At 55.3% G+C, this 26,583-nt stretch overlaps 1 protein-coding gene across 2 annotated transcripts; it reads left to right on the top strand.

Annotated features, from left to right (window-relative positions):
* LIMK1 (LIM domain kinase 1) lies at positions 1 to 25,492 on the top strand. 2 transcript variants are annotated; one of them, XM_074328429.2, is made up of 16 exons: positions 1 to 246; positions 2,027 to 2,123; positions 8,661 to 8,799; positions 9,097 to 9,206; positions 10,400 to 10,606; positions 14,823 to 14,928; positions 15,032 to 15,198; positions 16,281 to 16,464; positions 17,125 to 17,211; positions 17,508 to 17,639; positions 18,877 to 18,936; positions 19,209 to 19,274; positions 21,871 to 22,027; positions 23,627 to 23,682; positions 23,902 to 24,059; positions 24,158 to 25,492. In XM_074328429.2, the coding sequence occupies exons 1-16, from the start codon at positions 192 to 194 to the stop codon at positions 24,318 to 24,320; spliced, it is 1,944 nt and encodes a 647-aa protein (XP_074184530.1). In that variant the 5' UTR covers positions 1 to 191; the 3' UTR covers positions 24,321 to 25,492. The 2 variants fall into 2 exon arrangements, with proteins under 2 accessions (XP_074184530.1, XP_019610554.2); XM_019754995.3 differs by lacking the exons at positions 1 to 246; positions 2,027 to 2,123 and adding an exon at positions 5,334 to 5,478.
* The last annotated feature ends 1,091 nt before the right edge of the window (positions 25,493 to 26,583 follow it).

Genomic DNA, 26,583 nt, shown 5'->3' on the forward strand with positions numbered 1-26,583 from the left:
GCCGCGGCGCGGAGCGGGTGCCGGAGCCGGTGTCCTAGAGACGGCGGCGGCCCCGCTAGCCCCGAGCCCACGCCGGCCCGGCCCGCGGTCTCCGCCTCCGCCTACCGGGCGGGCGGCGGCAGCGGGCGAGTTCGCCGGGCCCGGGCCGCCCCCAGCCGTAGCCCCGCCGGGCCCCGCCCCCCGCCGAGTGCATGAGGTTGACGCTACTTTGTTGCACCTGGAGGGAAGAACGTATGGGAGAGGAAGGTGCGCTGGGCGCGGGCCGGGCGGGGTGTTGATCCCGGGGCTGGGAGGGTGCGGCGCCGCTACTGGGGGTCGGGGGACACGGGAGGGGGCCGGGTTGGGCGGCCGAGGAGGCCGGGTCAGCCGCGAGGCCGCGCCTTTCTCCTCCGGGATGAGCTCGACCTTCTGAAGCCCGCAGGCCCCTCCCTGACTAGCTCCCACCCGGTTTCCCCTTCCTCGGCCCTGGGTGGGCTGCCCTCCCACGGGCGGAGGGCCCCTCCTCCCTTTCTTCCCCGTCTTCCCCCATCTCCCGACCAACGACCACCTGGGAGGAGTTCCAGGCACTGTCCCCCGCCCCCAGCTTTGGCCTCCATCCGCGTGCTCTGTCCACCCGGGGCTCGTCCCGGACCACCCCTTATCCAATCTCTAACCGGGCTTGGGAAGAAAGAGGCATTGAGGAAGCCGCAGCCCTGGGTCTGAGTCGCTGCCTCGCGCCTGCTTGGTTCCATGACCTTGAGTTAGGCGCTACCTGCCGAGCCTCAGTTTCCCCGTCTGTACAGTTGGGGGCCGCATAGTTGGCCCCGAGTACTGGTGGTTGAGGGGGGCGAATGGACAGAGCAGAGATGTGCCTCCAGGGAGCCGTTGACGGTTTGCTGGGGGCCTCCACCCCCTCTCTCTCCGCCAGACCCAGTGCCTACCATCAGGATTGGCTGGGAGGATGACTCGCATTTATCCCAGCCTTCTCTTCAGCCCCTTTCCCGGTACTAAGACTCAAGGCTTGGGACTGCACCACAGTTAGGGTGTGAAAACCCTCCCCACCCCCCTTAAACTCCCCCAGCCCAGAACAAGGTCAGGTTTCCCCTGGGTTTCCTCAGCCAGGCCATCACATAGGCCCACTTGTCCCAACTACGCCAGCCCCTCCAGCCCTGCCCTCCCCTGGGGCTACTGCCAGTCCTCCCACCAGGTCTCTGAAGGCCTACTTGGAGCAAGCGCCCACCTCACCATCGCCGGTACCTTAGGTCCCTGGGTCCTAATGGAGGGACAGGTTGTGGCCTGGGAGCCTGCTGTGTGACCCAGCAAGCCTTACCTTCTCCAAGGCTCAGTCTCCCGACCTGTGCAGTGAGGAAGGGCAGGCCTGGGGGATCTTCCAGGGCCCACCCAGCTCCAACTGGGCCAGGCCCCAAGCATGACTAAGCACGCATAGTGGCCAGCTTGTAGAGGTACCAGGCCTCCCTGGAGCAGGTAGGTGTCTGGGAGTGTCCAGCTGGGCACCCCCCGCTCCCGGTCAGGCCACATCATAGCTGAGGCTCATTTAGGGCCAGCACCTCTGGGCTTCCTGCCCTTTCCCTGCCAGGGGCTTCAGCCCAGGATGCACCAATCCAGCCCTATCTAGTCCCTACCTGAACTTGAAGGGTTCTCTTAGCACCTTTTCCTGGGCAGTCAGGAGAGGAAAGGGGCTGTGACAAGAATGTCACCCGCTGCCTCATTTCTAAATCCAGCCACTTTCTTTCATTTACTTTGAGGTAAAGAACGCTGTTGCTGGAGGGTGGATATCTGATCCTCCTCTTCAGCTTACAGATAGGGAAATTGAGATCCAGAAAGCCTTGGTAATTTAGCCAAGGTCTCAGCAACACTCTCAGACGTACCTCCTTTCTCCTGCTTGGAAGAGTGGCTGCCCAGGGTGGTGCTGTGGTGTGTATGTGTGCGCACGCAGATTTGTGCAGATGCCTGAGGTCGACAGAGCAGGTTGGCCATGCACCAACTGACTCCTCTAAGAATGCTTCCTGGCTTTCCACCCCTGCAGGAAGCGAGTTGCCTGTGTGTGCAAGCTGCGGCCAGAGGATCTATGATGGCCAGTACCTCCAGGCCTTGAACGCTGACTGGCATGCACACTGCTTCAGGTAAGTTGGGCTGGCCAGGGCTGGGGTGTCCTAGGTCAGGCCTGCCAGAGAGGCAACAGGCTTGGCAAGCAATCTGGGAGAGCTGGCTGTTCCGCCAGTGCTGTCTCTGGTCGTGACTGCCAGCAAGTCCTTGGCCTCAGTTTTTCTCTATCTATAAAATGAGGCATTTGGACTAGACGATGCCTAATGCCCTCTCTGTTTTGTAATTCTGGACCTCCAAGGAGAGGAGGAGAGAAACCTCACTTTCCACCAGTATTACCAAAGCCTGCAGGCACTTAGGCAAGGGGAGCAGGGGATGAGTAGAGCACCCTTGCCTTCTGGGTGCTCATGTTCCAGGGGAGGAAGGGAGACGACCCTGCCTTGGGGGAAGCTGGGCCTCCTTCACTGGCCCCCGGGCTGGTTGTGAAGATGCACAGCCCAGAAGCATAGCCCAGACACCAGCTCCCAAGTTTTGGAGAGAGAGGTCAGGTGAGCAAATGGGACCCAAAGGTGGCCCAGCACCCCAGTGGGACCATAGTGAGAAGCAGGGCTAGAGGATAGCCTTAGAGTTGGCTCTAGAGCCAGACTTGGGGTCTTAAAAGACGTGAGATGTCCTGCGTGGGGAAGCATTAGCAGAAAGGAATTCCAGGCAGAGGACCAAGGAGGTGGAAAGGGTAGAACTGTGACAGGGCCTGGCCCAGTCAGTGAACAGCAGAGTTCGGTGGAAAAACATTGCAAAGGAGAGAAGGTAAAGTTAGGAGACCCAGCTGGGGTCTTTGGAGCATCGACCAGCTAATGGAATTTATTTTAGGCAGTCGGAACCTCTGACAAGTATTCTTTTTTTTTTTTTTTTTTAAAGAATAATGCATAACATTTTCTACAATTTAATAATGGCCAGGCACTGGTATAAGGACTTTGTATAGTTAGATATTGCATTGTTGCCATTAATTGAGACACAGCGAGAGGTTAATTATTTTGATCAAAGTCACACGGCCAGTGAGTGAAATGAACACACAGCGCCCATACTGGCTGATGAGGCCAGAAGAGAGACAGGCACCGTGCCCTGGGGTTCCCAGGCAGGCGTTCCAAAGGAGGTCTTCAGGATGGCAGGGGACTCCGAACAGGCCAATAAAACCACGTGCACGGAGACAGGGAGGTGGGACGGTATGGGCAGTTGAGGGAATGGGGGGAACAGCTCATTGGGTTGGAACAGAGTAAGCCGAGGGATGCAGTGAGGAAGCTTGGGATGGATTTGTGAAGGGCCCTGAATGCGAGATAAAGACCTCCTGAAGGCAGTAGGGGACCGATGGAGGAATTCAGAAAGCAGGGAAGATGTGAGCGGAAGTGCTGTTGAAAAGTGCCATTCCAGTGGGCAGATGGTAACTTGGCAGGGAAGGGACTGTCACAGTAGTTCAGGCATCTGTACTCAAGGCCTGACCTAGGACTAAGTGGAGAGCATTGCAGATACAGAAGGGACAGTACTTGGCAAGTATTAGTTATATTAGCCACCACTCATTGAGCACTCCTTTAATGTTTCATTAAATCTTTGCCATAACCAAATGAGGTACCATTATTTGCCCAACTTGCATTCGTGAGCAATGGAGGCTTAAGAGAAATCAAGCTAGATCTGGGACTGGAACCAAGCTAGATCTGTGTCTGTCTCGTTCCAAATCACTGCAGAGTTGAAAAGGTGAGGGGCCTTGGGGTAGGTTTGGGGGCTGGTGAATGACAGGGGCTGAATCTAAAATGGTCTGGTTTTTACCTGGAGAGGGCAGTGGTCTGTTGACCCTGGTGGAGTTGGGGGCCGGGTTGATGAGGAGTTGTGCCCTGTCCGTGTGACGTTGGAGTTGTGGTGGACTATCCAGGGTTGCAGTGCCCTGCCCAGAGCTGGCCAAGGTGGTCTGACGCCATCAGAGGTGGGAAGGCCAGAGAGAACGGCCCACTCAGGGCTGTCACTGAAGTGGTGGATGGGATTTGAGATGGGGCCAAGAGAAATCAGGGGAAGAACTTTAGGAGTCCCTGTGCCTAGGTGAGCAGGGAGATGGAGCCTGGGAGACGTGAGGGAGGGTTAGGAGTACAGCCCTGGAAGGGAAGTCATGGGGCAGGATTCATCGAACCCAGCTTTGGAGCATCCCTGCCTGCATAACCAGCAGAGGGCTGAGGCCTCTTGTGGGCGCAGCAGGGAGAAGGCATGTTCGGGCTGTCCCTGGTATGATGGGTACCGGGAAAGCTCCCACCGTGAGGAGCGCCCACGGGCAGCAAGGGCCACAGCTCCCAGTGGGGCTTACATGAGTGTTGCTGGCCCGGTGGTGTGTGGTTCTCCCAACAGCCCCCAAAACTGGGTGAGGCCAAGTGTCCTCAACCTATGACAGTTAGGAAAGCAGTTCAGAGAGGAGTCACTGCTCGCCTGGGTCCCATGGCTAACAGGCAGTCAGGCTGGCTCTCAGCGGGATTCCCAAGGCTCTGGACTCTGCGTGGTTTCTCCCTGGAAGCCTCTCAGTGCTATGAAGTGGGGCTGGCCCCAGCCCCTGGGCTCCAAGGCCTTGCAGTGGGAGAGTTGCTGCAGGCACACAGGATGCTTCTGGCATTAGCACTGGGGGGTCATTGTCACCCCAGGGCCCACCCCTTTCTCCGTTGCAGGTGTCCCACCCCCTGTGGGCCCCACCTCCCAGAAGGTTATGGCCAGGCCCAGAGTGGCCCAGCTGCTGCCTCTGGGAGGTCCCTCCTGGGCAGCCTACAGCCCACAAGCTCTGGGGCTTCTGTAGTTCTGGTAGCATCTCTCTGGAGGCTGGGTGGGCTGGCTCTAGGTGAGAAGGGGTTAGCGTGCAGCTGGCACTGCAGGTCTGAGCCTGAGCCAGGATGCAGCCTCCCTCTCTTTGGGGGACCTTTCAAGCAAGGAAGACAGACTATCCATGAAAGTCAACATCTGTTCTCTTGGGGGCAGCACCGGAAGGAGCAGCTACTTTTGAGCTTGTCCCTGTCCCCAGAGAGCCCTGAGTCCCCAGTGTCTCTGTCAAAGCAGAGGCTCAGGAGCATGGAGGGGTGCCTTTCTCAAGTGTGCAGGGCCGAGGGCAGAGTGCCTGCTACAGCCTGTCTGCCTGCACCGGAGCCCCAGCTGAAGGCCCTTCAACTGCTTCCTGTTGTGGGCCCAGACCAAGTCCTCTCGCACCCACATTGCCGCATTCTCCTCCCAGGCTGGGTGACCACACTGGCCCCACCCTCTGCAGCCTCCAATCCTGAGTGTCTGGAGTAGGATGGGGAAGCAGTTGGTTGGCCCACCCCTACGCTCCTCAGGCCTCCAGACCTCCTGCTTTGGGGAGCTGCAGAGGATGCTGCCCTCGGCCCTCAGAAGAAGGCGCTTCCTTAGAGGGGCCAAGTAAGTGGAAAGTCCATCTCCACCTGTCAGACTTCAGGCAGGGCCCCTAGTGTGAGGGCTGGGGCTAGAGGCAAGTGTGGGACAGACCGACGTGGGTCCAGGCTGTGGGGCAGGAGAACTGAAATTCCTGGTCACTGTTGGCCGCCTGTTGAGAGGAAGCAGGCCGCTGCTGAGGCTTCTGGCCTTTCTGGTACAGTCTACCCATAAGGCTGGTCCTCTTGCTGGTCTTTCGTCACCTCTGGTGTCCAGGGATGTGGTCCTGGGTAGAGGGCACCCCGGGAGGGATGGACCTCCCAGCCCAGTCCTTTCATGCCCTCCCCAGTGCCTGAGCCTGTATAGGCCATCCTGTAGGAGTTCCTCTCTGTCCTACCCTCTCTCCACACCTTTGGTACCTGGCATTTCTCTCTTGACGTCCTTTGTGGGGCTGGGGGCATGTGCAGAGCACCCCTAAGAGCCAGGCCTGCCTGCCCCACCTGCCTCCTCTGGCCCCGGCCCAGTGTGGGCCTGAGGGATAAAGAGATGGACAGGGTCAGGGGCTCCTGGGTGCCTTCCATCAGCAAAGGCCCATTGAGGGCCCGAGTGTCAGCCACACAGCTGCTGCATAAGCCTGGGCTAGATCCCCTATCTGAAATGGAGGTCCCCTTTCTGAGACAGATGCCCAGCCGGGGTGCCCTGGAGCAGTTCTGAGGATGCTGGGGGTGGGAACTGCTCCGGGTTGAGTGCACAGAGCAGGCCTCTGGCAGGAACCCCTTATGTTCTCTTTGGGGTCCAGGGTTTGAGGATGCCTGGCCTGGGCCCTCAGAGAGCCTGTAGGTTAATGGCAGAGACTGATGGTGCAGGCTGCACTGGGGCAGTGGGGGTTGGGGACACGCCAGCCAGGCCTCTGAACAGGCTTCGAGGAAGTGGTGACCAGGTTGCGATTGTACTCAGAGCCAGGTCATCCAGGGCTGCTAAGGTGATGAGGTGTGTGAAGGACTGAAGAAGTAGAAGTTTGCAGGCGGGAGAAGAGCATCCTCTCCCCTGGAGGAGGGCAGCTGCTCCTCAGCCTGGACCAAACCACCCCCCGGGGAGACGGGGGGTGGGGGGGGCCTGCCTGCTTCCTGCAGCCGGAGAGTGAGGGGGAGACTCCTGTGGTGACACTCTTGTGACGCAACGTGTCTGGTTGGTGGAAGGACGAAGTGAATCACTAATCAGCGCAGAGCGTGGGGGGAACTCCCCAAGGTCACGGTGCAGTGAGGTGCAGAGCTTGCTCTGCCTCTGCAGAGCCCGCTCCTGCTGCGCACCTTCCTGCTATGTGAGAGCCTCGGGGACCTGCCCCCATCCCTGGACGCCCTCCCCCTGTGGGGCCTGGTGCCCCTTCTGACCAGTTCCCCTTCAGTGTTGTGGAGTTGGATGCCCGCCCCCTGCTTGAGCTGGAGTAAGGCGGGGGAAGGGATAAGGGGGCAGGAAGGGCTGCGGAGGCAGGAGGCAGCAGATGACGTCATGGCTCTGGTCCAGCCGCTGCTTCCACTGCCGCCTCTCACATCCCAGGGCCGTCTCCTGAGACCCTGACTCCCAGCTTCCGTCTCATAGACCTCATTAGATCCCCCTTTCCTGGGTGCACACGCACCCCCTGTGCTTCTGAAGCCAGGCATTTTGTGCCTTCCCTGCCCCTGGCAGTGGTCCCCACCCCCCTTCCCTCAGGCTCCCAGACAATGGGGAACTGGTTGGATCCTCTTAAAGGGACAGTGTCCCACCAGCCCTCTTGCTGCTGCCTGTTCCCTCCTCCTTATTTATCCCCAGTCAGTGAATGCAGTCAAGAGCAGGCTCCAGTAGAGTGGAGGGTTCCCTGTGGGATGAGGCTCAGTCAGATCCCAGTCTTTCCTGCCGTCTTCTCTCCTGACTTCTTTCCCTACTGAGCCGTAAGCTCTGAGCATGGGTCCTTCTGTCACTGTGTGACCTTGGCACATCACCCAGGGCCCAAACAGTAGCAGAGCCAGACTGATTCTCTACATGGTGTGTACTCTGGCCCCTAGGACCCTGGGTCAGCCTCTTGAAAACATGCCCCTGGGGGCCCATTGGGGATCCAAGTTTCTGCATTTGCTCATCCTGACTTATCTGGGCTGCTGGTGCCCACCCCAGTGGGACAAACACTTGGGTGGAAAGAAACCAGGCATATTGGTCTAGCTCTGGGCCTGTGGGCTGACATCTAGAAGCTGGTATATCACTCCTCCCCGTCTGCCCTCCAGGGGCCCCACCAGCCAGGTCTCCCTGGTATCCCCTGGTTATGGAGCAAGGGTACCCTGGCCCTGCTGACCCCGCACATCTGGGCATTCTCCATAGAGCACAACTGCTTTTCTGAGGGAAGGTACGGGGAGTAAGGCCCTGGTTGACTGGAAGGAGGGGCTGTGCTGCACTGCCTCTTACGCCCCTTCTTGTGACTGACAGCACCGAGGGCTGGCGGGGGTCTAGGAGAACACCACATCCCCTGTCTGCCTGCTCCTGGCTGGTCTCTACTGAGCTGAGCTCCTGCCTCATGTCTTAGTGGAACAGGGAGTAGCTTTGTGTAACCTTGGGCCACTAAGACACTCAAGCTCGTCTGCCTCATGGTGGCCGGTGAGGATTAAATAAATTTAACCAAGACAATGGGAAAGTGCTAGCCTTTGGTAGGTCTTCACAGCCCCAGCGGGTCACTTTTATCTACATCAGCTGGCTCGAGCTGCCTCCACATCGCTGGGATGGGGGAAGCGGGAGGGAGGGGAAGCAGACTAGACTAGAGGAGTAGGGCCTATGGCTTCTTCAGGCACCTCAGTCCTGGGCTCCCTAGTTACTTCCTCCACCTGACTGGTGACCAAGAGCAAGTCACTTGCCCTCTCTGGGCCATGTTCCTTGCATGATACGGGACAGGGTCTCAGATGAGGAGCACTGCTTACCTGGGGCTAACAGGTGGACCAGACGCTCTGGGTGCGGAACTGCTATGGGTGGTTGTGCAGGCTGTGCACTGAACAAAGGTTTCCGGCCAAGGGGATGCTGAGTCCATCTGACTCCACTTTCTGAGCCCTGTGCTCCAGCGCAGGCTGCCTCTGCCCGGACGGCACACCTTTTTCTAGTGTTCACAAAGGCGCCTATAGACTATGGCAAGGCCCAGCTGTGGGGAGGGGTGGGAGTCGGCCCTGCTAAGCCCCAGCGCCTCTTCCTTCCAGGTGTTGTGAATGCAGTGCCTCCCTCTCACACCAGTACTATGAGAAGGACGGGCAGCTCTTCTGCAAGAAGGACTATTGGGCCCGCTATGGCGAATCTTGCCATGGGTGCTCGGAGCACATCACCAAGGGGCTGGTCATGGTGAGCACCCCACACACCTGTGTGTGTGTCCTCACAGATTTCACTGCTCTAGACCATTCTCTCGTCATCTCTCTGGTTCTTTGCAGGTTCTCTCATTTCCCCATGCCTTCTTAGCCCATTTGTCTGTATCCCCCAGCCCCCTATCTTTGGAGCCAGCTCTGTCCAAGAGCTCAGTAGCTCGCTCATCAAGCCCCCTAATTTTGTTTGGGGCTGCTATTCTGAAGAGAAGGCCAAGGGGAGGTGATATGGGGGCTGAAGGGGCTGCTAAGCTGGGTTTTCCCCCCACATCCCTGCCAGGTGGCTGGGGAGCTGAAGTACCACCCCGAGTGCTTCATCTGCCTCACATGTGGGACCTTCATTGGTGACGGGGACACCTACACACTGGTGGAGCACTCCAAGCTGTACTGGTGAGTGCCCTGGCCCCTCCCCAAGTCTGCCGTGCCTGCCTGACCACAGATCTCCCACACCAGGGCCCTTTCCCTGCCCATGGGGGGAGTCATTAATCAGAGTGATGGTATAGAAGTGACTGGGAAATATGACACAAGAGTCACAGCATCAAAGCCTCGGACGTTAGCTGTCTTCCTGATGTATAACTGCAGTGCAAATTCTGGCACCAAGCACCAGAGTTAGCACTGACCCTGCAAGTTCAGGGCCAGTCTCCAGCAAGACCCCCCTCACTTCAGACAAGTTCAGAGGTCCCTAGGCCACTCCCACTTCAGACCAGCTGGCTACAGATCAGGGATTTCGCACAACCCCCTCAGGTTTGGTAATTTGCTAAGTGACTCACAGAACTCAGGAAGTACTATATATACTTAGGGTTAGTTTCGGGTACTAATGAGGACCAGCCAGATGGAGAGACCAAAGGGCAAGGTCTGAGTGTCCCGAATGTAGAGGTTCTATACATCCTGCCTATGGAATTAAGACATGTGACCCCCTTCCCCTGGAATCACCTGAGTTTTTATTGGGGCTTCATTATGTAGGCAAAATTTATTGAATGATTGGGCACATGATTGAACTCAATCCCCAGACCCCTACCCCTCTTCGGAGGTTAGGCTGGGTCAAAGCCCCAACCTTCTAATCACACAGTTGGTCTTTCTGGTGACTAACCCCCACCCTGAGTCATCTTGTTAACATAAACTCAGGTGTCATCTGAGGGGCTCATGGAAAACACACTCTTATTCCAAGGATTCAGAGTCTCTTTCCCAGGAACCAGGGACAAAGAACAGATAAATTCTTTATTTTACAATGCTGATAAAGCTGGATACGAGGGCAGCATGGCTTGATCCCAGATGGACTTTTAATGACTTTCTCCTGAACTGGATTTATCCCCAGGCCTTTTTCTGGCCAGCTTACAACATAACAGAGAGTAGACAAACCCGGAATGGCTGAGCGCCAGAGGGGCAAGGGCAGGGCTGGGCATGTTTAGTTCCAGCTCCTAGTCTGTAGGTAGCTAAGACCCACTTCCTCCCAAGTGAAGCTGGGGAGGGGAAAACAGCCTGGGGCTGATGGGGGGATGGGGGGCTGGGGGGGGATTCTGGTGACTGTGCTGAGGCTCTTTTCTTCCCACTCTTTGTGTCCCCACTGCCTGTGGTTCTTGCAGCGGGCACTGCTACTACCAGACCGTGGTGACACCTGTCATCGAGCAGATCCTGCCTGACTCCCCCGGCTCTCACCTGCCCCACACAGTCACCCTAGTATCCATCCCAGCCTCAGCTCATGGAAAACGTGGCCTCTCGGTCTCCATCGACCCCCCTCATGGCCCATCGGGTTGTGGCACAGAGCACTCCCACACCGTCCGCGTCCAAGGGTGAGTGACTGGCCTGCAAGGCTGCAGCTGGCATGGCTGTGGCCATGGATGCTCTAGATGGGTGGCCAGCTGGGGCCGGGGAGCATTTAGGGACAGATTGAGTGCAGCTCACACAGCCTGGTATGCTAGGTACCTGGCCTAACAACCATTACAAATGCGAAATAAAATATTTTAAATATTTTCTTTAATCCATGTATGATGCAATAACAAAGAGGAGTAACTAGCTCAGGACTAAGTGCAGGAGGGAGCCCAGGGGTGTCACCAGAATATTGAAGGCAGCCATGCCTAGAGGACAAATCTCAATTAGGTGAACTTAAGCTTCAGTTTTCAAGTCCTTTCACGGCTGGGCCTCTTAAAGCCTTGACCTGCTGAGGAAGCTAGTCTAGTAAGAGAACTGCACCCTCACGTATAAGCTGAGACCCCAGCAGGGCTCTCAAGGTGAGGATGAATGAGAAGAGAACCACACCTTCTATCAGCCCCCGACTCCCAGAGCTGTAAAGTAAACTTGTGTGAACCTGAATGAAAGGGTAGAGGGAATCTGAGAATTCATAAACTTGGGATTGCAAACCAAATTCATATGCCTGAGTGGTTCAGAAAACCTTAAGGCAAAATTATAAGTTTAAAGTACTTCCCATCTGGTAGTTCTCCCAGGCCCTGCCAGAATCAGAAGCAGATCCTTTTTGAAGAAACCCACCTCCAGGCTTCACTGAATTTGCTTAGATAAGTGTCCCAAGGAAGGTGAGCAATTCAGTCAAAAATCACTGAACATGAAAGGAAGCAAGGCACGGTGAGTGAGTCAGCAGAAACAACAGGTGCAGAACCAGACCTATAAAACTTTCTGATATTGGAATTACCAGAAACAATGTAAAATAATTATGCTCGATGTGTTTTAATAAATAAGAGATGCTTGAAAAATGAGTAAAGAACAATAAATTTGGAGAAAAATAAAATACCCCTAGAAATGAAATATATACTTATTAAAATGAAAATCTTTTGCAAGTATTTAACAGTAGAGTAGGGTTTGAAATAGCTGAAGAGAGAAGCAGAGACACAAAAAGATGAAAACTGTGAGAGGTTAAGACACATTGAAGACAGAGTGAGAGGCTCTAATCATCTACTTGGAATACCAGGAGAAGAGAGAGATTGGAAAAGTGGCCCTATTTGAAGATGTAATGGCTGAGAATTTCCCAGGACTGATAAAAGACACCAATCCACAGACTCAAGCCCAGTAAATCCCAAATAGCAAAATAAAAAGAAATCCACCCATGGATCGCCCTCGTCTAGTGAAACTGGACACCAAAGACAAAAGAAATGATGTTCAAAGTGGCCACAGAAAATAGACACATTACTTTCAAAAGAGGACAATTAGACTGACAGCTGACTTCTCAACAGAAACAATGGAAGCCAGTAATCAGTGAAATGATATATTCAATGCACTGAGCCAACAATAGTTATCAACCTAGAATTCTATATTTGATGAAAATATCCTTCAAGACTGAGGGTGAAATAGACATGGTAATTGTACACCAAAAAGGATAAATTTTACTGTATGTAAAGTTTTTAATAAATGTAATTTTGAATGGAAAAAAAATATAGACATGTTAAGGCAGACAAAACCGAGATTTGATACTAGCAGATCATTTAAGAGAATCCTGAAGGATGTAGGAAAGGTCTGAGATGCAGGGAGCAGTGGAGAGTAGGGAGCCAGGCCAGTGGCCAGCACTCTGTGATGCTGAGCAGCTGCCCTGTCCTCTGGGCTTTGGGGTCTTGGTCTGAACAAGGAGGAGGTTGGACACCTTAGAGCCTTCTAAAATTTCTCCGGGGCCTTCATTGACGCCTTGAGAAGTAGTTTTAAATGTCTCCGGTGTCCACACGTCGACATGGGAGCCAAGTGCCGGCTTCCATTGGATTCAGTGAACTTCCTTACACACCTGTCGGGTACCAGGCGCCATGCCTGGGAGTTGTGAAGAAGTGAAGATGGTACTTGGGAAGGAGGATGCTGTCAGGCGTGACTCTGCTTCTCCACCCCCGCCTTGAGCATCAGCCAGGCCAGCAGCTGCCTTACATAGACAAGTAAGCAGACAGACTGGTGAGAGAGATGGGGAAACTCCCAGACCAGCTGGTCTCTGACAACCAGACGGCATTTTAGAAATGGAGAGCCAGTGGCACCTCCCCCCATCTCCCTCACTGGAGGAGTATTCTTTCCAGACATCTGTTTTCCAATTTTTGCAAAGAGCCACTCCTCAGAAGCAGCCCAGTTTGCCCAAAGGCTGCTAACCAGAGTCTCTTGTTTGTTTTAAGCGAGCTGGAGTTGACCACTTTTCATTTTGTTTATAGCAGCATTTTAAGGAAAGTTTGATTTGTCTGTGCCCCAGCCCCCTGCTGCCTTAGGAGACTGAGGGAGGGGCGGTGGGTCCAAGGAATATACTTTTAAGGCTATATCCAAGAAGCCTATATCAATGAAAATATATTCATTGTGTTTTCAACTTTTTATCTTGAAATTTTAAAACTTTCTAGAAAATTTGCTAAAATAAGTATGTTGAATACTATACACCCTTCACCTAGGTTTACCAATTTTAATTTTTTTGCCACATTTGGGGTGCATGTGTGTGTCTCCCTCTACATATATGTATTAGTATATATATTTATACTGATTTATACATGTGTACATATTGTTATTATTAAATCATTTGAGAGTAAGTTGCAGATATCATTGACCCTTCCTTCCCCCCCAAAAAAAAACTTTAGACATTCTCCTAAAAACAAGGGCATTCTCTTACATAACTATCACTTGTATCTTATATGTAATCATGACCTTCAGGAAATTTAATATTGATAACAATACCTTTATCCAATATACAATCCATATGCAAATGTTGTCCATGTCTCAGTATTGTCCTTTATAGCAGTTTCTTCCTAATTCAGGATCTAGTCCACGATCATACATTTCATTGAATCCTTATGCTCTTCAGTCTCTTTTCATTTGTGACAGTTCCTCAGTTTTTCATTGTCCTTCATGACCTTGACAGTTACGAAGAGTGCACGTCAGCTGTTAAGTGGATGTCCCTCCATTTGGATTTGACTGATGCTCCCTCCGTATTAGATTTAGGTTATGCGTTTTGGCTGATACTACAGAAGTGATGCTGTTTCCTTCTCTGTGCATCTCACACGCAGTGTCAGTACAGTGAGCCCTTTATTGGGGGTGTCAGCTTTGATTCCTTGGCTAAAGTGCAGATAATCTCTGCTGTAAAGGACTTTTCCCTTTGTATTGTAACGAGTAAGTTATGTGTGAGATACGACTCTGTAAATATCCTGTTCCCCAAGAACCTTTCACCAAATGGTGCTGGCATCCATGGATAATTCTTACCCATATCAATTATTACTATGATGGCTACGAAATGGTGGTTTCCTAACTCTGTTCTTCCTCCTGCATTGATAACCTGGCTTTCCAATATAAGGAAGAGCTTCTCCCCTGTGTGAGAATGTACTCTTGATTATGACAAATTTTGTATGACTCTGTTTTTCTTTAAGTCTTGAGTCTTCTCTCTGTCTTGTCCCCGAGCCCTTGCCCATCTCAGGCCAGAGACAAAATGAACATTCCTTAAGCTTTTATGGAGAGAAGAGGAAAAGCAGATAGTTAGCACCGAAGGGTTAAAAGAAGCAAGTGAAACTGGCAAATTAGCCGTTCCAGGAGTTAGCTTATAGCCAGCTAATCGAGGGTGTCATCCTGCCTCCACTCTAACTGGCTCAGGGCAGGCTGCTGGCTCCTTCCTGCTGATTCTGGAGGAATGGGAGCCTCGCCTCACCTTGCACGGCAAGTTTGGGAGCCGGGTGGGAAGCCACAGGATCCTGACCCTTTAGGACTCATGACACTCGTCTGCCCCAAGCCTGCCAGGACGGTCGGAGGATCGCTCTGTCCTCCGTGGCAGAACCCATGCTCCGTTGAATGGGAGCCCCGAGCACCTAGTGTGGGGTAGTAAATACCTAAGGGTGTGCCTTCTTTCTCCAATTTCACACCCGCAGCAGACATCAGTAAATAATTATGGAATTCTTCCCACCAAGCCAGAACTCAGGATTCTAGACCATTGCCACCTACTGATCACACAAGATAGAATCATCTGTCCCTTCACCCCGATCTGATCCCTTTAGCTTTGGTTTCCACTCAGGGCTCTAGGAGGCAGGTGGGCCGGGGTCTGACCATTCTCTGTGCCCACAGAGTGGACCCAGGCTGTATGAGCCCGGATGTGAAGAATTCCATCCACGTCGGAGACCGGATCCTGGAAATCAATGGCACACCCATCCGGAACGTGCCCCTGGATGAGGTATGTATAGGTCCTGAGTCTGGCGAGCAGAACTGGAGGTGGTGCCTTCATGCCTGCCTGCCACTACCAGGGACTCACCTGTCCACACACTTGTTCTCCCCAGATTGATCTGCTGATCCAGGAAACCAGCCGCCTGCTCCAGCTGACTCTCGAGCACGATCCCCATGACACACTGGGCCATGTGCCAGGGCCCGAGCCCAGCCCTCTGTGCTCCCCCACGCACACTCCCAGTGGGGAGGCGAGCAGCTCTGCCCGGCAAAAGCCTGTCTTGTAAGTCATCCCTGTGCCTTGGCGTGTCTGGGTACATGCACTGACTCGGGGCCTCGGGGATGAGACCTGAGCCCACCTTCCAGTCGCTCAGTGTGTGTGGAAGTCGGCCCTGCAGAAAAGCAGGCCAGCAAGCAATGCTGGGGACTATGAAAGAGGAAGGGCAATGAGAAGTAGGAAAACAGGTGGAAGCAGCTCCCCTATCCGGGGATTACATATCGCTTCCAGGGTGGACCAGCCTCCTGGCTTCATGGCGAGTAACTCAGGATGAAGGGAGCGTCAGATGTGGTTGGCGTGGGAGTGGGGCGGGGGGTTGCTCAATGAGGCAGAAGCTAATTGCCGGGCTTGAGATATGCAGGGGTCTTTGAGGCTTTGTCCGCCCAGGATGTGTTTCACAGAGACCACTCTGGTCCCCTGTGCGGAAGCGTGCCCAAGACCAGAGACAGCTAGAGGGCTGCTGCAGTGATCCAGGTGGGGGGTGCCCCGTACGTACCCTTTTGAAGGGGGTCGAAGGGCATGAGGAAGAAACCCAGAGGCAGCCTGGTCCTCACTCCACTTATTGTGGGCCTACTCAGGACTCCTGGTAAATACTTGAAGGGGAGGGGACATCTTCTGGGGGATAGCCTTTACTCTAAAGGCATGTATTTCCTCCCTGCTTGCATTTATCTAGAGCTCATGCCACCCTGTAGGGTTACCTATATGGCAGGTTTATGGGCTTCCTGGGCAGGTTGTCTGCCTCTGCACTCGGGGACCCAAATGCTAGGAGACAAAAAGTTTCTGACCCAGGCCACCAAGCAAAGAAGGCCAAAGGCAAACATTCCTACCAAGGGTACCTGAGCGATACTGGGCCTCAAACAGGAAGGCTGAGCAGGGCAGGGCGCCGGGTGCTGGCATCAGGAAGGGGCAAGGGCCTGAAGACCACCCCAGGAGAGCTGCCCTGTGCCACCCTCTCGGAACGGGAGACTACAGAGACTGGCACTGATGGGAGTATGGCAGGCAGGAGGAAGGGGGCAGGTCAAGGCCAGGGGGCTCGGCCAGGTGCCCTCCTGCCCCCAGTGGCACTGGAAATGTGTGTGCCCCCCCAGGAGGAGCTGCAGCATCGACAGGTCTCCGGCTGCTGGTTCTCTGGGCTCCCCTGCCTCCCAGCGCAAGGACCTGGGGCGCTCTGAGTCCCTCCGTGTGGTCTGCCGGCCACACCGCATCTTCCGGCCATCGGACCTCATCCATGGGGAAGTGTTGGGCAAGGGCTGCTTCGGCCAGGCCATCAAGGTACGGGGCATGCAAAGAAGGGACAGGCCATGGATGGAAGTAGGGGGGCAGCGCGGGTGCAACCCATCAGTCCTCCCGCCAGTGCCTCCAGGAATCCACATGGAAGGGGCTTCTAGACTTCCTGGCCAGTACTCACCTCCACCTGGGCCTCCTTGAGCTAGTGAGGGGGAGGGAACCTACTGCGGATAGACCCAGAACTTTATATGGAGGAGGTTGTTGGAAGGTGGCTCCTCAGGTAGGGGATGGGAGGGCAACCCAGACCGACCCTGAGGCCCCATACCGAGCGTGATGCCAACCTCCTCGGGGCTCTGGGCTGCTTCCCCCTTCATACTCTCCCCAGCAGAGACATGAGTCCTTCCCTGGCTCATGTCTGACCCCCAGCCCTTGCCCCTTGGGTCCTGGACCCAAGCCCCAGCCACCCCCCTTCCCTGCCAGCTGGGTAACCTAGGTCCCTGTTAGGAAACCTACCTGAGCCTCAGTTTTCTCCTCTATGAAAACATGAAGTACTACCCTGCTAAGGGCCAGGAGCGGCACGTGAGATGTGTGTGAACGGCTCGAAGCCGACTGTTCATGTCCCTGGCGCTCTGGGGGCTTCCTGCCGGGCCGGCTTAGAGCAGAGCCTCTGTCTGTCTGTCTTCATGCCTCGGTGTCCCCACACAGGTGACACACCGGGAGACGGGCGAGGTGATGGTGATGAAGGAGCTGATCCGGTTCGACGAGGAGACTCAGAGGACGTTTCTCAAGGAGGTCAGTGAGTGGGACGGCCACATCCTCTTCACCGGGTTTCTAGGACGTGTGGTCTCCACTCCTTTCCCCCATGGAGAGGGGGTGGCAGAGGGCCCAGGAGGATGTGACACTAAATCCACGTGTTGAAAGAAGAGACAGTATCTGCCAGGAGGGCAAGAGGGGTCACCCCACCACGCAGTGGGCCCATGGGACACGGAGGCTCCTTTATCTTTGGGACTGTGTGTGGCCTCTGGTGGGACGGCAGAGGGAGGAGGAGATGGGCGCAGCCCCAGGCCCCCCTGTTTGCTCCCCACCAGGTGAAGGTCATGCGATGCCTGGAGCACCCCAATGTGCTCAAGTTCATCGGGGTGCTCTACAAGGACAAGAGGCTCAACTTCATCACCGAGTACATTAAGGGGGGCACACTCCGAGGCATCATCAAGAACATGGTGAGTGCCAGACAGAGCCCTGGGCCCAGCCCCTCACCTGGGCCTGGCTCCTCAGCTCTTTTGTGGATTCAGCCTCTGGTCTCCAAGGCCCACCAAACCCAGATTCAGAATTGAATAGTGTTGCACGCACTCCATCTAAAGCTGGGAAAATGCTGGGGCCCAGAGAAGGGGGGCAGGTTCACCGAGGGGACACACAGACTGTTTTGGATTAGCTGTCCTGTGGGGCCCCAGGCCAGACCCGGCCGCAGCTGCCACAGGTCAAACACCTTAGGAGAGGCACCTTCCCATTTCCTCTTCACTGTGGCCTTTGTTTTGCATCTGGCAAAACCAAATCATTGTTCCAGTATGCCATGTTCCATAAAATTTAGAACTTTAAGTGCTTCGGTAAAGTTACAGAGCCAGCCTTAGAAACGAAGCTTGGTGGGACATGTCTAGCACGTTCATGCTGCGGGCAGTGCCCCAGGGATCCAGTGCTAGTGCCCCAGGGATCCAGTGCTAGTGCCCCAGGGATCCAGTGCTAGTGCCCCAGGGATCCAGGGCTAGCGCCATCTTGGCGTCACTGAGTCCTCGAGATCCCACCACTGAGTGCTCAGTGAACTAACTGAGCACCTCGGCTGTGTTGCCTGGTGTTGCCACAGTGGTGCTCCTGCAGGCTCCTGACAGATACCTCTCAGAAGGAATTCTGTGCTCAAGTATGATTTCAAAACGTGGGGCTCCACCTCTTAGGCTTCCTAAGTGCGCTCTGGATCTCTAATGTGCTCTGATGTCCTCACCCTCCGGCTGGAGGTGGGGGGGGTGGGGGGGTGAGGTGAGAGGAGGAGGCATTCCCACGAAGGACTGGAGCCCAGAGCCCTGCGCTACTGAGTGACATGGCTGGTGCTCTGCAGGTGACCTCGCCTGGCCCATAGATGTCTGCTGGTCCATGGAAGTAGGTTCACATTTTTTGTTAAACTTGAAAGGAGGGCATTTTGTACGAGGTAAACAGCTTTTTCTCTCCGGGGTGGCGGGTCAGGAACTACAGAAGAGTATTCCCCACCTTACTGTGTGAAATCAGTTCTGCTGGAAAGTCATTTTGAATTGTTCACCCACACGTCTTAGAAGGGGCAGGTGTGGGTGCAGCAGAGAGTGGGGGTCATCAGACCCTCTAGGACACGTGCCCTCCTGCCTCTCTCTCACCTGACGGTCCTGCCTCTGTGGCCCCATTGGCCCCTGCTGACCCTTGTGTCCCCGCCCCCAGGACAGCCAGTACCCGTGGAGTCAGAGGGTGAGCTTTGCAAAGGATATCGCTTCGGGGATGGTGAGTAGGCGCTGGTTCTCACTTCCAGGGTGTGGGCTGGGTGAGCCAACCCCACTTAGGAAAACATTGTCTCCCACTAACCTAAAATTCCACAAGGAATTTAGAAATGGAAGCCACAAGGAAGCTTTGGAGTGGGCAGAGAGGACTGAATAGAGTCGGAAAAGGACCCCCAAGTGGCCTGATTGGGGCGGGAGGGGAGGTGGGAGCCTCTGGAGCAGGGCTGGGGGCCCTCAGCGCGGCTGCCTCCTCACCTCCGTGCTCCCCGCCCCCAGGCCTACCTCCACTCCATGAATATCATCCACCGCGACCTCAACTCCCACAACTGCCTGGTGCGCGAGGTGAGCAGCCTGGGCCCGGGGGAGGGGCAGCAGAAGCCCCGCCCCTTAGCCTCGCGCCCCTTCCGCGCCCCTTCCCGGGTCCCTGGCTTGCCTCCCGCTCTCCAGTTTGGCCTGTGGGGAACCTCGCCATGCCGTTTACCTGCAGTGTGGCTCCAGCTCTGAGCCACCGACATCGCAGGTTGTAGGAGGGTCTGACAGGTTGATGAAGGAGAAAGTGAAGTATGAACCGTGAAGGACCACGAGCGTGGCATTCGCAGAATGGCCGTGGCAGAGTGGCCAGGCCCACACCAGCGGCAGCCAGAGCTGCAGGGCTGCAGGTCCGGAGGAGGGCCTGGGCATGCAGCTGGAGTGCTCGAGGCAGGCTTTCTGAAAGAGGCTTTGGGGGGACATACTTAAGTAGGGGGCCGTGGGGACCGTGAGTCCAGGCTCTGAGGGGTAGTGATTGAGGGACCACAGCTGGTCACAGAAGGCAGAGGAGTGACTGACCATGCCCACCTGGAGAGGTTTCCCGGGGCTGCTGTAGCAAAGTACCACACACACTGGATGGCTTGAAGCAACAGGAATGTATTCTCAGGGTTTAGGAAGCCAAAAGTCCAAACTGTGCAGGCGTTGGCAAGGTTAGTTCCTTCTAGAGGCTCTGAGAGAATCTGTCCCGTGCCTCTCTCCTTGCTTCTGAATATGCTGGCACTCCTTGGCGTTCCTTGGCTTGTAGCTGCACCACTCCAGTCTCTGCCTCTGTCTTCACGTGGCCTCTTCCCTCTGTGTGTCCTCTTGTTATAAGGACGCCAGTCGTTGGATTTGGGGCCTGCCCTAAGCCAGTGTAACCTCATCCTAACTAATTGTATTTGCAAAGAACCTCTTTCCAAATAAGGTCACATTGAGGTTACGGGTGGATGTGAATTTTGGGGGAGACATGATTCATCACACTACAGGCCAGTTGAGAGCCAGTCCTAGAGGAGGAGGTTCTGCAGGCAGGTGTTTGCCCAGTGAATTTAGTACAGGAAGAGTGTTTCTGGTGGTGGGAACAGCACATGCAAAGACCTGGTGGTATGACATTCAGGAAGTGATGAGTTACTCACTTTCGAATGGGGGTCTCAGCCCTCTGAAAATGTCCCGGCGGCTCTGGGGTCCTCTGGGCAGTGGGGAGCAGTGGGCAGTGAGCACAGAGTGGGGTGAGGCTGCATCCATGGGCCTTCCCCGGAGCAGGCTCAGACTTCCCCTGCTGGCGAGGAGCGTCACTGCAGGGCCCAGCCAGTGTGAGGGCAGGCAGAGTGAGGGCAGAGTGAGGACAGCGTGGCCCGGCATAGCCTCAATCCCATAGCAAGGACCATCCCATGATTATCTGATGAGAATTGTGAGCCTTCCCCTCCCCAGAATCTATCTATGCACTACCAAATCCTTTGCCTGCAATTTGGGGGCTCTGAGAGCCCGGTGGTTGCCTGGCTGGTTTCCTTAGAGCTGTTTCCTGTAGAGGGGTCTGCAGACCCCTATACCATTAGATCTTGGGGGACTCGTCGAAAATGCAGGGTCCTGAGCCCCACCTGAAACGGATGGGGCAGGAGCCCGCACTTGAACAATCCTGGTAAACCCTGGCCTTCAAGAACCACTGCCCAGGGACCCAAGGGTCCCAGGTCAAAACCCCCTCAACTACCCTTCCCCCTGGTATTACACCTGAGAAGATGGAGCCCTGAGAGGGACTATGTTACCTGAGGCCCCATCCAGGTGGGGCTAGGACCTATATTCAGGCTGAGGTGGCTAGGACCCCTCCCAGCCATCTTTGTAGAGTTTTCTCTAGGTGACTGTCCACATTTATATCGCTCTCAGAGGCAGCACAGGCTCCTTCCCGTCACAGTGATCCTAGCCCTGGCCCCCGCCTGGCTGGGGCCCTGCCACCTCAGCCTCTCTGTGCCCCCTCCTCAGTGTCCAATCATAGGGCTGGCAAGTAGGGTCCAGAATTCCAGGGCCCCAGATACCAAGCCCAAGAGGGCAGGTTTCAGGGCACTTGGAGGACCTCTGCAGCCCCCTGTCTTGGCACTGTGCCCCCGGACTCCCTCTCTGTCCCTCATCTTTCATGAGGCCCCCTCCATGACTTTCCCATCGTGTAGGGTAGACAGAGTAGTCAACATCTCCATTCTTCAGGGTTCGGGCCCAGGCCCTGGGAGGGTCTCCTGTAAACCTAAAACAGTAGAGCCTGGGGCTCTGAAGTCCTGGGTTTGAAACCCAGCACTGCCACTGACCAGCTGGGTGGCCTTGGGCAACTTTCTTAACTTCTCTGGGCCTGAGTCACCTCATGTATGAGGTGAGGATAAAAATAACATGTTCCTTACCAGATTGTTGGAGGTTGGGAGATAAAATACTAAATGAAGAAGCGGGAGTGGGGCCACACTGGTGTTTTCAGGAGCTTTGGGCAGAGGCTTTTGGGGAAGGAAGGGGTCCTCACCCTGCACCTGATCCCCTCTGAGGAGTGGGGTGGCAGGCCCCTGGGTGGCAGGCATGTGCCCTGGCTGCCTGCACACTGGTGTAGGGGCCCGGCAAGGAGCAGGTAGCAGGTGGTGCTCAGCGCGTGCGCACTGGCCCTGCTTCCTAACCGCCCCAGAACAAGAACGTGGTGGTGGCTGACTTCGGGCTGGCACGGCTCATGGTGGATGAGAAGACGCAGCCCGAGGACCTGCGAAGCCTCAAGAAGCCAGACCGCAAAAAGCGTTACACGGTGGTAGGCAACCCCTACTGGATGGCCCCCGAGATGATCAACGGTGAGTGTGTGGCCCCAGGCAGAGCTGCAGGGACACCACCCCTGGCCGCCTCAGGCTCCCCCCCCCCCCCGCCCCCTCTGGGTCCTATATTAGTTTCCCATTGCTGCTGTAACAAATTACCACACTCTTGGCTTTAAAAACACAAATTCTTGTGTGGTTCTAGCGGTCAGGAATCCAGTATCAGTCTCCGTGGGCTGAAGTTAGGCGTCAGCAGGGCTGGCTCCTTCTGGGGGCTACAGGGAACTATCTGTTTCCTTTCTTTTTCCGCCTTCTTCCCCGGCTCATGGCCCCTTCCCTCCACCAAGGCGGCAGCCTAGCATTTTCTCTCTGACATCTGTCGTTGTCACGTCGCTTTCCCCGACCCTGCTCCTCCCCGCTGTCTTGTAAGGACCTTTGTGATCACACAGGGCTCGCCGAGTAACCCAAGGTCATCTCCCCATCTAAAGATCCTTAACTTCATCACACCTGCTGAGTCCCAGTTGCAGGGCTCAGGACGTGGCCATCTTTAGGGGCCGTTATTCAACCTAGGACAGGCCTGTCTCCCACTCTTTTTTATCAGGACTGTCACACAGTGTATGCCTAGACAGGGGTTATAAAGCCCCTCCACAGACAGGTGACAATGAAACACAGGGTCAGGGCAGGCAGTCGGGGTCATCTCAGTGCCAGTTCTGACTAAAGGTAACATAGCCCCACAAATAATTTCCCCTGTAAAGTGGGGTTAACAGCCCTATCTTTAAGGGATGACGTGAGGATTAGATAAGGTTGTAAACTAGGCAGCGTTTAATAAATGAGCATGGTTGCGATTGTTTTTAACATCGTGAGGTAGATAGTGTTCTTCCCATTTTACAGATGAGGAAACAGGCTCAGCAAGTCTGAATCAGTTCCTAAGGCTGCTATAATAAATTACCGCAAACTGGGTGGCTTAAAACAAGAGAAATTTGTTTGCTTATATAATGTTCTGGAAGCTGGGGGTTTGAAATCCAGTATAGTTGTGCTCCCTGCGGGGACTATAGGGAAGATTCTGTTCCATGCTGCTTCTAGCTTCTGGTGGCTGTCGTGGCATTCCAGGCTTGTGCCACATCATTCCAGTCTCTGCCTCCACCTTCCCATGGCCACCGCCGCTTCTTCTGTGTGTCTTCTCTTCTGTCTGTCATAAGGACACTGTGATAGAGTTTGAGGCCTGCCTGGATAATCCAGGATGATCTCGTGTCAAGATCCTTAATCATCTCTGCAAAAACCCTATTTCCAATAAAGTCCCAGGTCACAGGGGTTTGACATGCTTATCGTTCAGGACCACCATGAAGTCTATTACTTGCCTGGAGTCATACACGTAGCTCACTGGTCAGTGACTGGGCTGGGCCTGGAACCCCTTGCCCTGGGCTCAGCCTCACCCCCCAAAAGTGTGCTCAGACCTGGTGGGGTCAGGGACACAGCCTAGACCCTGATCCTGTGGAGGTTGCCGGCATCTGCCTCCCAGTCCTGACCTGCTGGCCTGGGCATCCACCCAGGTGGCCCGTCCGTGGCCCGGCATCCCCCACTCCCCACCAGTGGGCATCCCTGGCCCTGCCTCACCTGCTAACAGTCAGTCTCTTTGTCCAGGCTGCCGCTATGACGAGAAGGTGGATGTGTTTTCCTTTGGAATCGTCCTGTGTGAGGTAGGTCCGGGGGTGGCAGCACTTGGCACTGGACCCAGTGGCTCCTCTCTACTCCGCCCCCTCCGAGGCCTCAGGCTGGCAGTCTGCAGGGGCCCCAGGCCAGGAGGCTTCTGGCACTGGGCTGCCCACAGCATGCAGGCCCCGTGCGACCTGCCTTCGACCTCCCTGGATGGCGCCCACCCCGGGGCCCCAGGTAAGTGCTGCCCTTGTGTCGGACAGATCATCGGGCGGGTCAGCGCCGACCCCGATTACCTGCCGCGCACCATGGACTTCGGCCTCAATGTCCGAGGCTTCTTGGACCGCTACTGCCCCTCCAACTGCCCTCCGAGCTTCTTCCCCATTACTGTGTGCTGCTGCGATCTGGACCCTGAAAAGAGGTGAGTGGGGTGAGGCTCAGCGCGGGGCAGCCGTGAGGGTTAGCCGTTCACAGCAGAGCCAGAGCCTCTGTCCCTGACCCCTCCACCTGTTGCCTCAGGCCCTCCTTCGTGAAGCTGGAGCAGTGGCTGGAGACCCTCCGCATGCACTTGGCCGGCCACCTGCCACTGAGCCCACAACTGGAGCAGCTGGACAGAGGCTTCTGGGAGACTTACCGGCGCGGCGAAAGCGGACTGCCTGCCCACCCCGAGGTCCCTGACTGAACCCTGCCCACCCAGCAGCCCCTGTCCCCACTCCGGAGAATCCGTCCTGCACCAGGTTCCTTTGCAGGAGGTAGCTGGCTGTGGCGCCCTTAGTGGGCACCGGGCACCCAGATCCCTCCCGGCCCTGACTTGCCTTCTACCCTGCAGGCTGTGGCCCCTGCCCTGTCTCTGCCCCTGGCCCGAGAGCGGCCTGGCTGCACACGAACCATCACCTCGCCCCGCCTTACCTCTGTCTTGGTGGGGCTGCCCCCCTCGCTTCTCCTTGCATGAGCTGGAGGGCCCATGTGAGTTGTGCCCTGTCCTGCACCCCTCTGCCCTGCCATCCTGCACACACTCCACCTGTCTGCAGCTCCTCCGAGGCCAAGCTGGAGGACAGCTTCAGACTGTGCCCTGTCACAGCTGGGTCCATAGGAGGGCATGTGTCAAGGGAGAGGCCATGTTCCCAGGAGCCATAGGGGAATCTGGGACCCATCACCCCACCCCCAAGGGTACCTAGGTGGTAGCAGGTATTGATAACCATCCAAACATCCAAATCAGAGAGGTCTGCTCCGGTGTGGGGAGGTCTGTCCCTGCTGGCTAGCAGCAGCCCTCCTTGCTTTGGCTCTTTTTACTTCTTGATTGGAACCACTTTAGTGAGAAGCAGGTACCAGGCCTCAGGGTGAAGGGAGGGTCCCTGGGCCAGAGCTGCCGGGAGGAGCCACAGAGGGAGGTGGGCAGAGCGGACGAGGCACGTGTCCACCAGCATCCCAGCCCCTGACGTTCATCTCAGCGCCCCTCCCAAGCCTGTCCCCACACTCCCTGCCACTGGCGGGAGCAGCCCTGCCCATCCTCACACCCCTCCGTCCTCTGGGTTCTTTCTGTGTAATCTATTTTTTAAGAAGAGTTTGTATTATTTTTTCATACGGCTGCAGCAGCAGCTGCCGGGGGCTTGGGATTTTATTTTTGTGGTGGGCGGGGTGGGGGCGCCATTTTGTCACCTTGCCTCAGTTGAGCATCTAGGAAGTATTAAAACTGTGAAGCCTTCTCAGTGCACTTTGAACCTGGAAAACAATCTAAATAGGCCCACAAGACCGACTCACAGAGGTGGGACAGTCCCTCCGTTCAGAAATCATGATGTCTAAGGAACAAAACCCAGACTCAGAACAATAAACTCAGTTCTGTACTCCCCCCCAGATCCTGTGTCACACTGTGTGTGTGTGGGGTGGGGGGACCCTGAGGAAATAGGATGTGAGAGGAGCTTTGTGACTAGAAGCCTGGTGGGAAGACAGACATGGAGGGCTGGCAGAGGATGCACAGGGCAGGCGCAGAGGTGGTGGCCCAGGGGACAAGTGAAGATTTAACCAAAGCTGCGTTTAAGGGGGAGGGAGACATTACGGGATGTGTTGCTTTCATTTCATGTTTCTTCCTAAAACATACAGGGTCCGATCAGGAAAACAGAAACCACACTAGTTATTAGGTTGGTGCAAAAGTAATTGTGGTTTAAAAGATTAAAAATAATTGCAAAAATCACAATTACTTTTGCACCAACCTAGTATTCCATATAAAGGGCATTTAATCCAATGACTTGTGCATACAGCTGTTGAAAAAATACTGAGGTGACCCAGAGATGAACTGCAGGAAGCAGCTACCACCCCTTGTTGGGCATTTAAGGAAAGAAGAGGTGACTAGTTATCTGATGTCGCATCACAAATCAGTCCTTAAAGCTGGTGGCCACAATAGCAGTGACCACTCACAGTTCACAATTTCTCTGTCAAGAGTTTGGGAGCAGCTTGGGTGCGTGGTTCTGGTCTGCAGTCTCTCCTGAGGTTGTGGCCAGATACTGCCTGGGGCTTCAGCCCTTTAAGGGATGGCTGAGGCCAGAGGGCCCACTTCTAAGGACCTTGTATGTGGCTCCCACATGGCTGCAGGTTGATGCTGGCTGCTGACAAGGCGTCAGGGTCCTCTCCACAGGGCTTGTTGAGTGTCTTCACGGCATCCTTTAGTTGAGCATCCCAAGAACAAAGCAGAAACTCCACTGCCTTTTATCACCTTGTCTCAGAAGTCACAGCTTCACTTTCACCATATTCCATTGGTCACATGGACCAAATCTGATTCGGTGTGAGAGGGGGCCATGCAAGGCCATGAATACGGGACCAGGAGGGTATACTGGGGGTCATCTTGGAAGCCGGCCAGGTATCTGGAGGGAGGAGCCCCATGGGACCAACTCTTGGGTTTTTGATGTGTGTGGGGGGGTGGGGGGTGGATTCTAAGCAGCTAGTGCTGG

This window comes from Rhinolophus sinicus, chromosome 3, assembly GCF_057876585.1.
Source record: "Rhinolophus sinicus isolate RSI-liver-muscle chromosome 3, RSI-T2T, whole genome shotgun sequence".
NCBI lineage: Eukaryota > Metazoa > Chordata > Mammalia > Chiroptera > Rhinolophidae > Rhinolophus > Rhinolophus sinicus.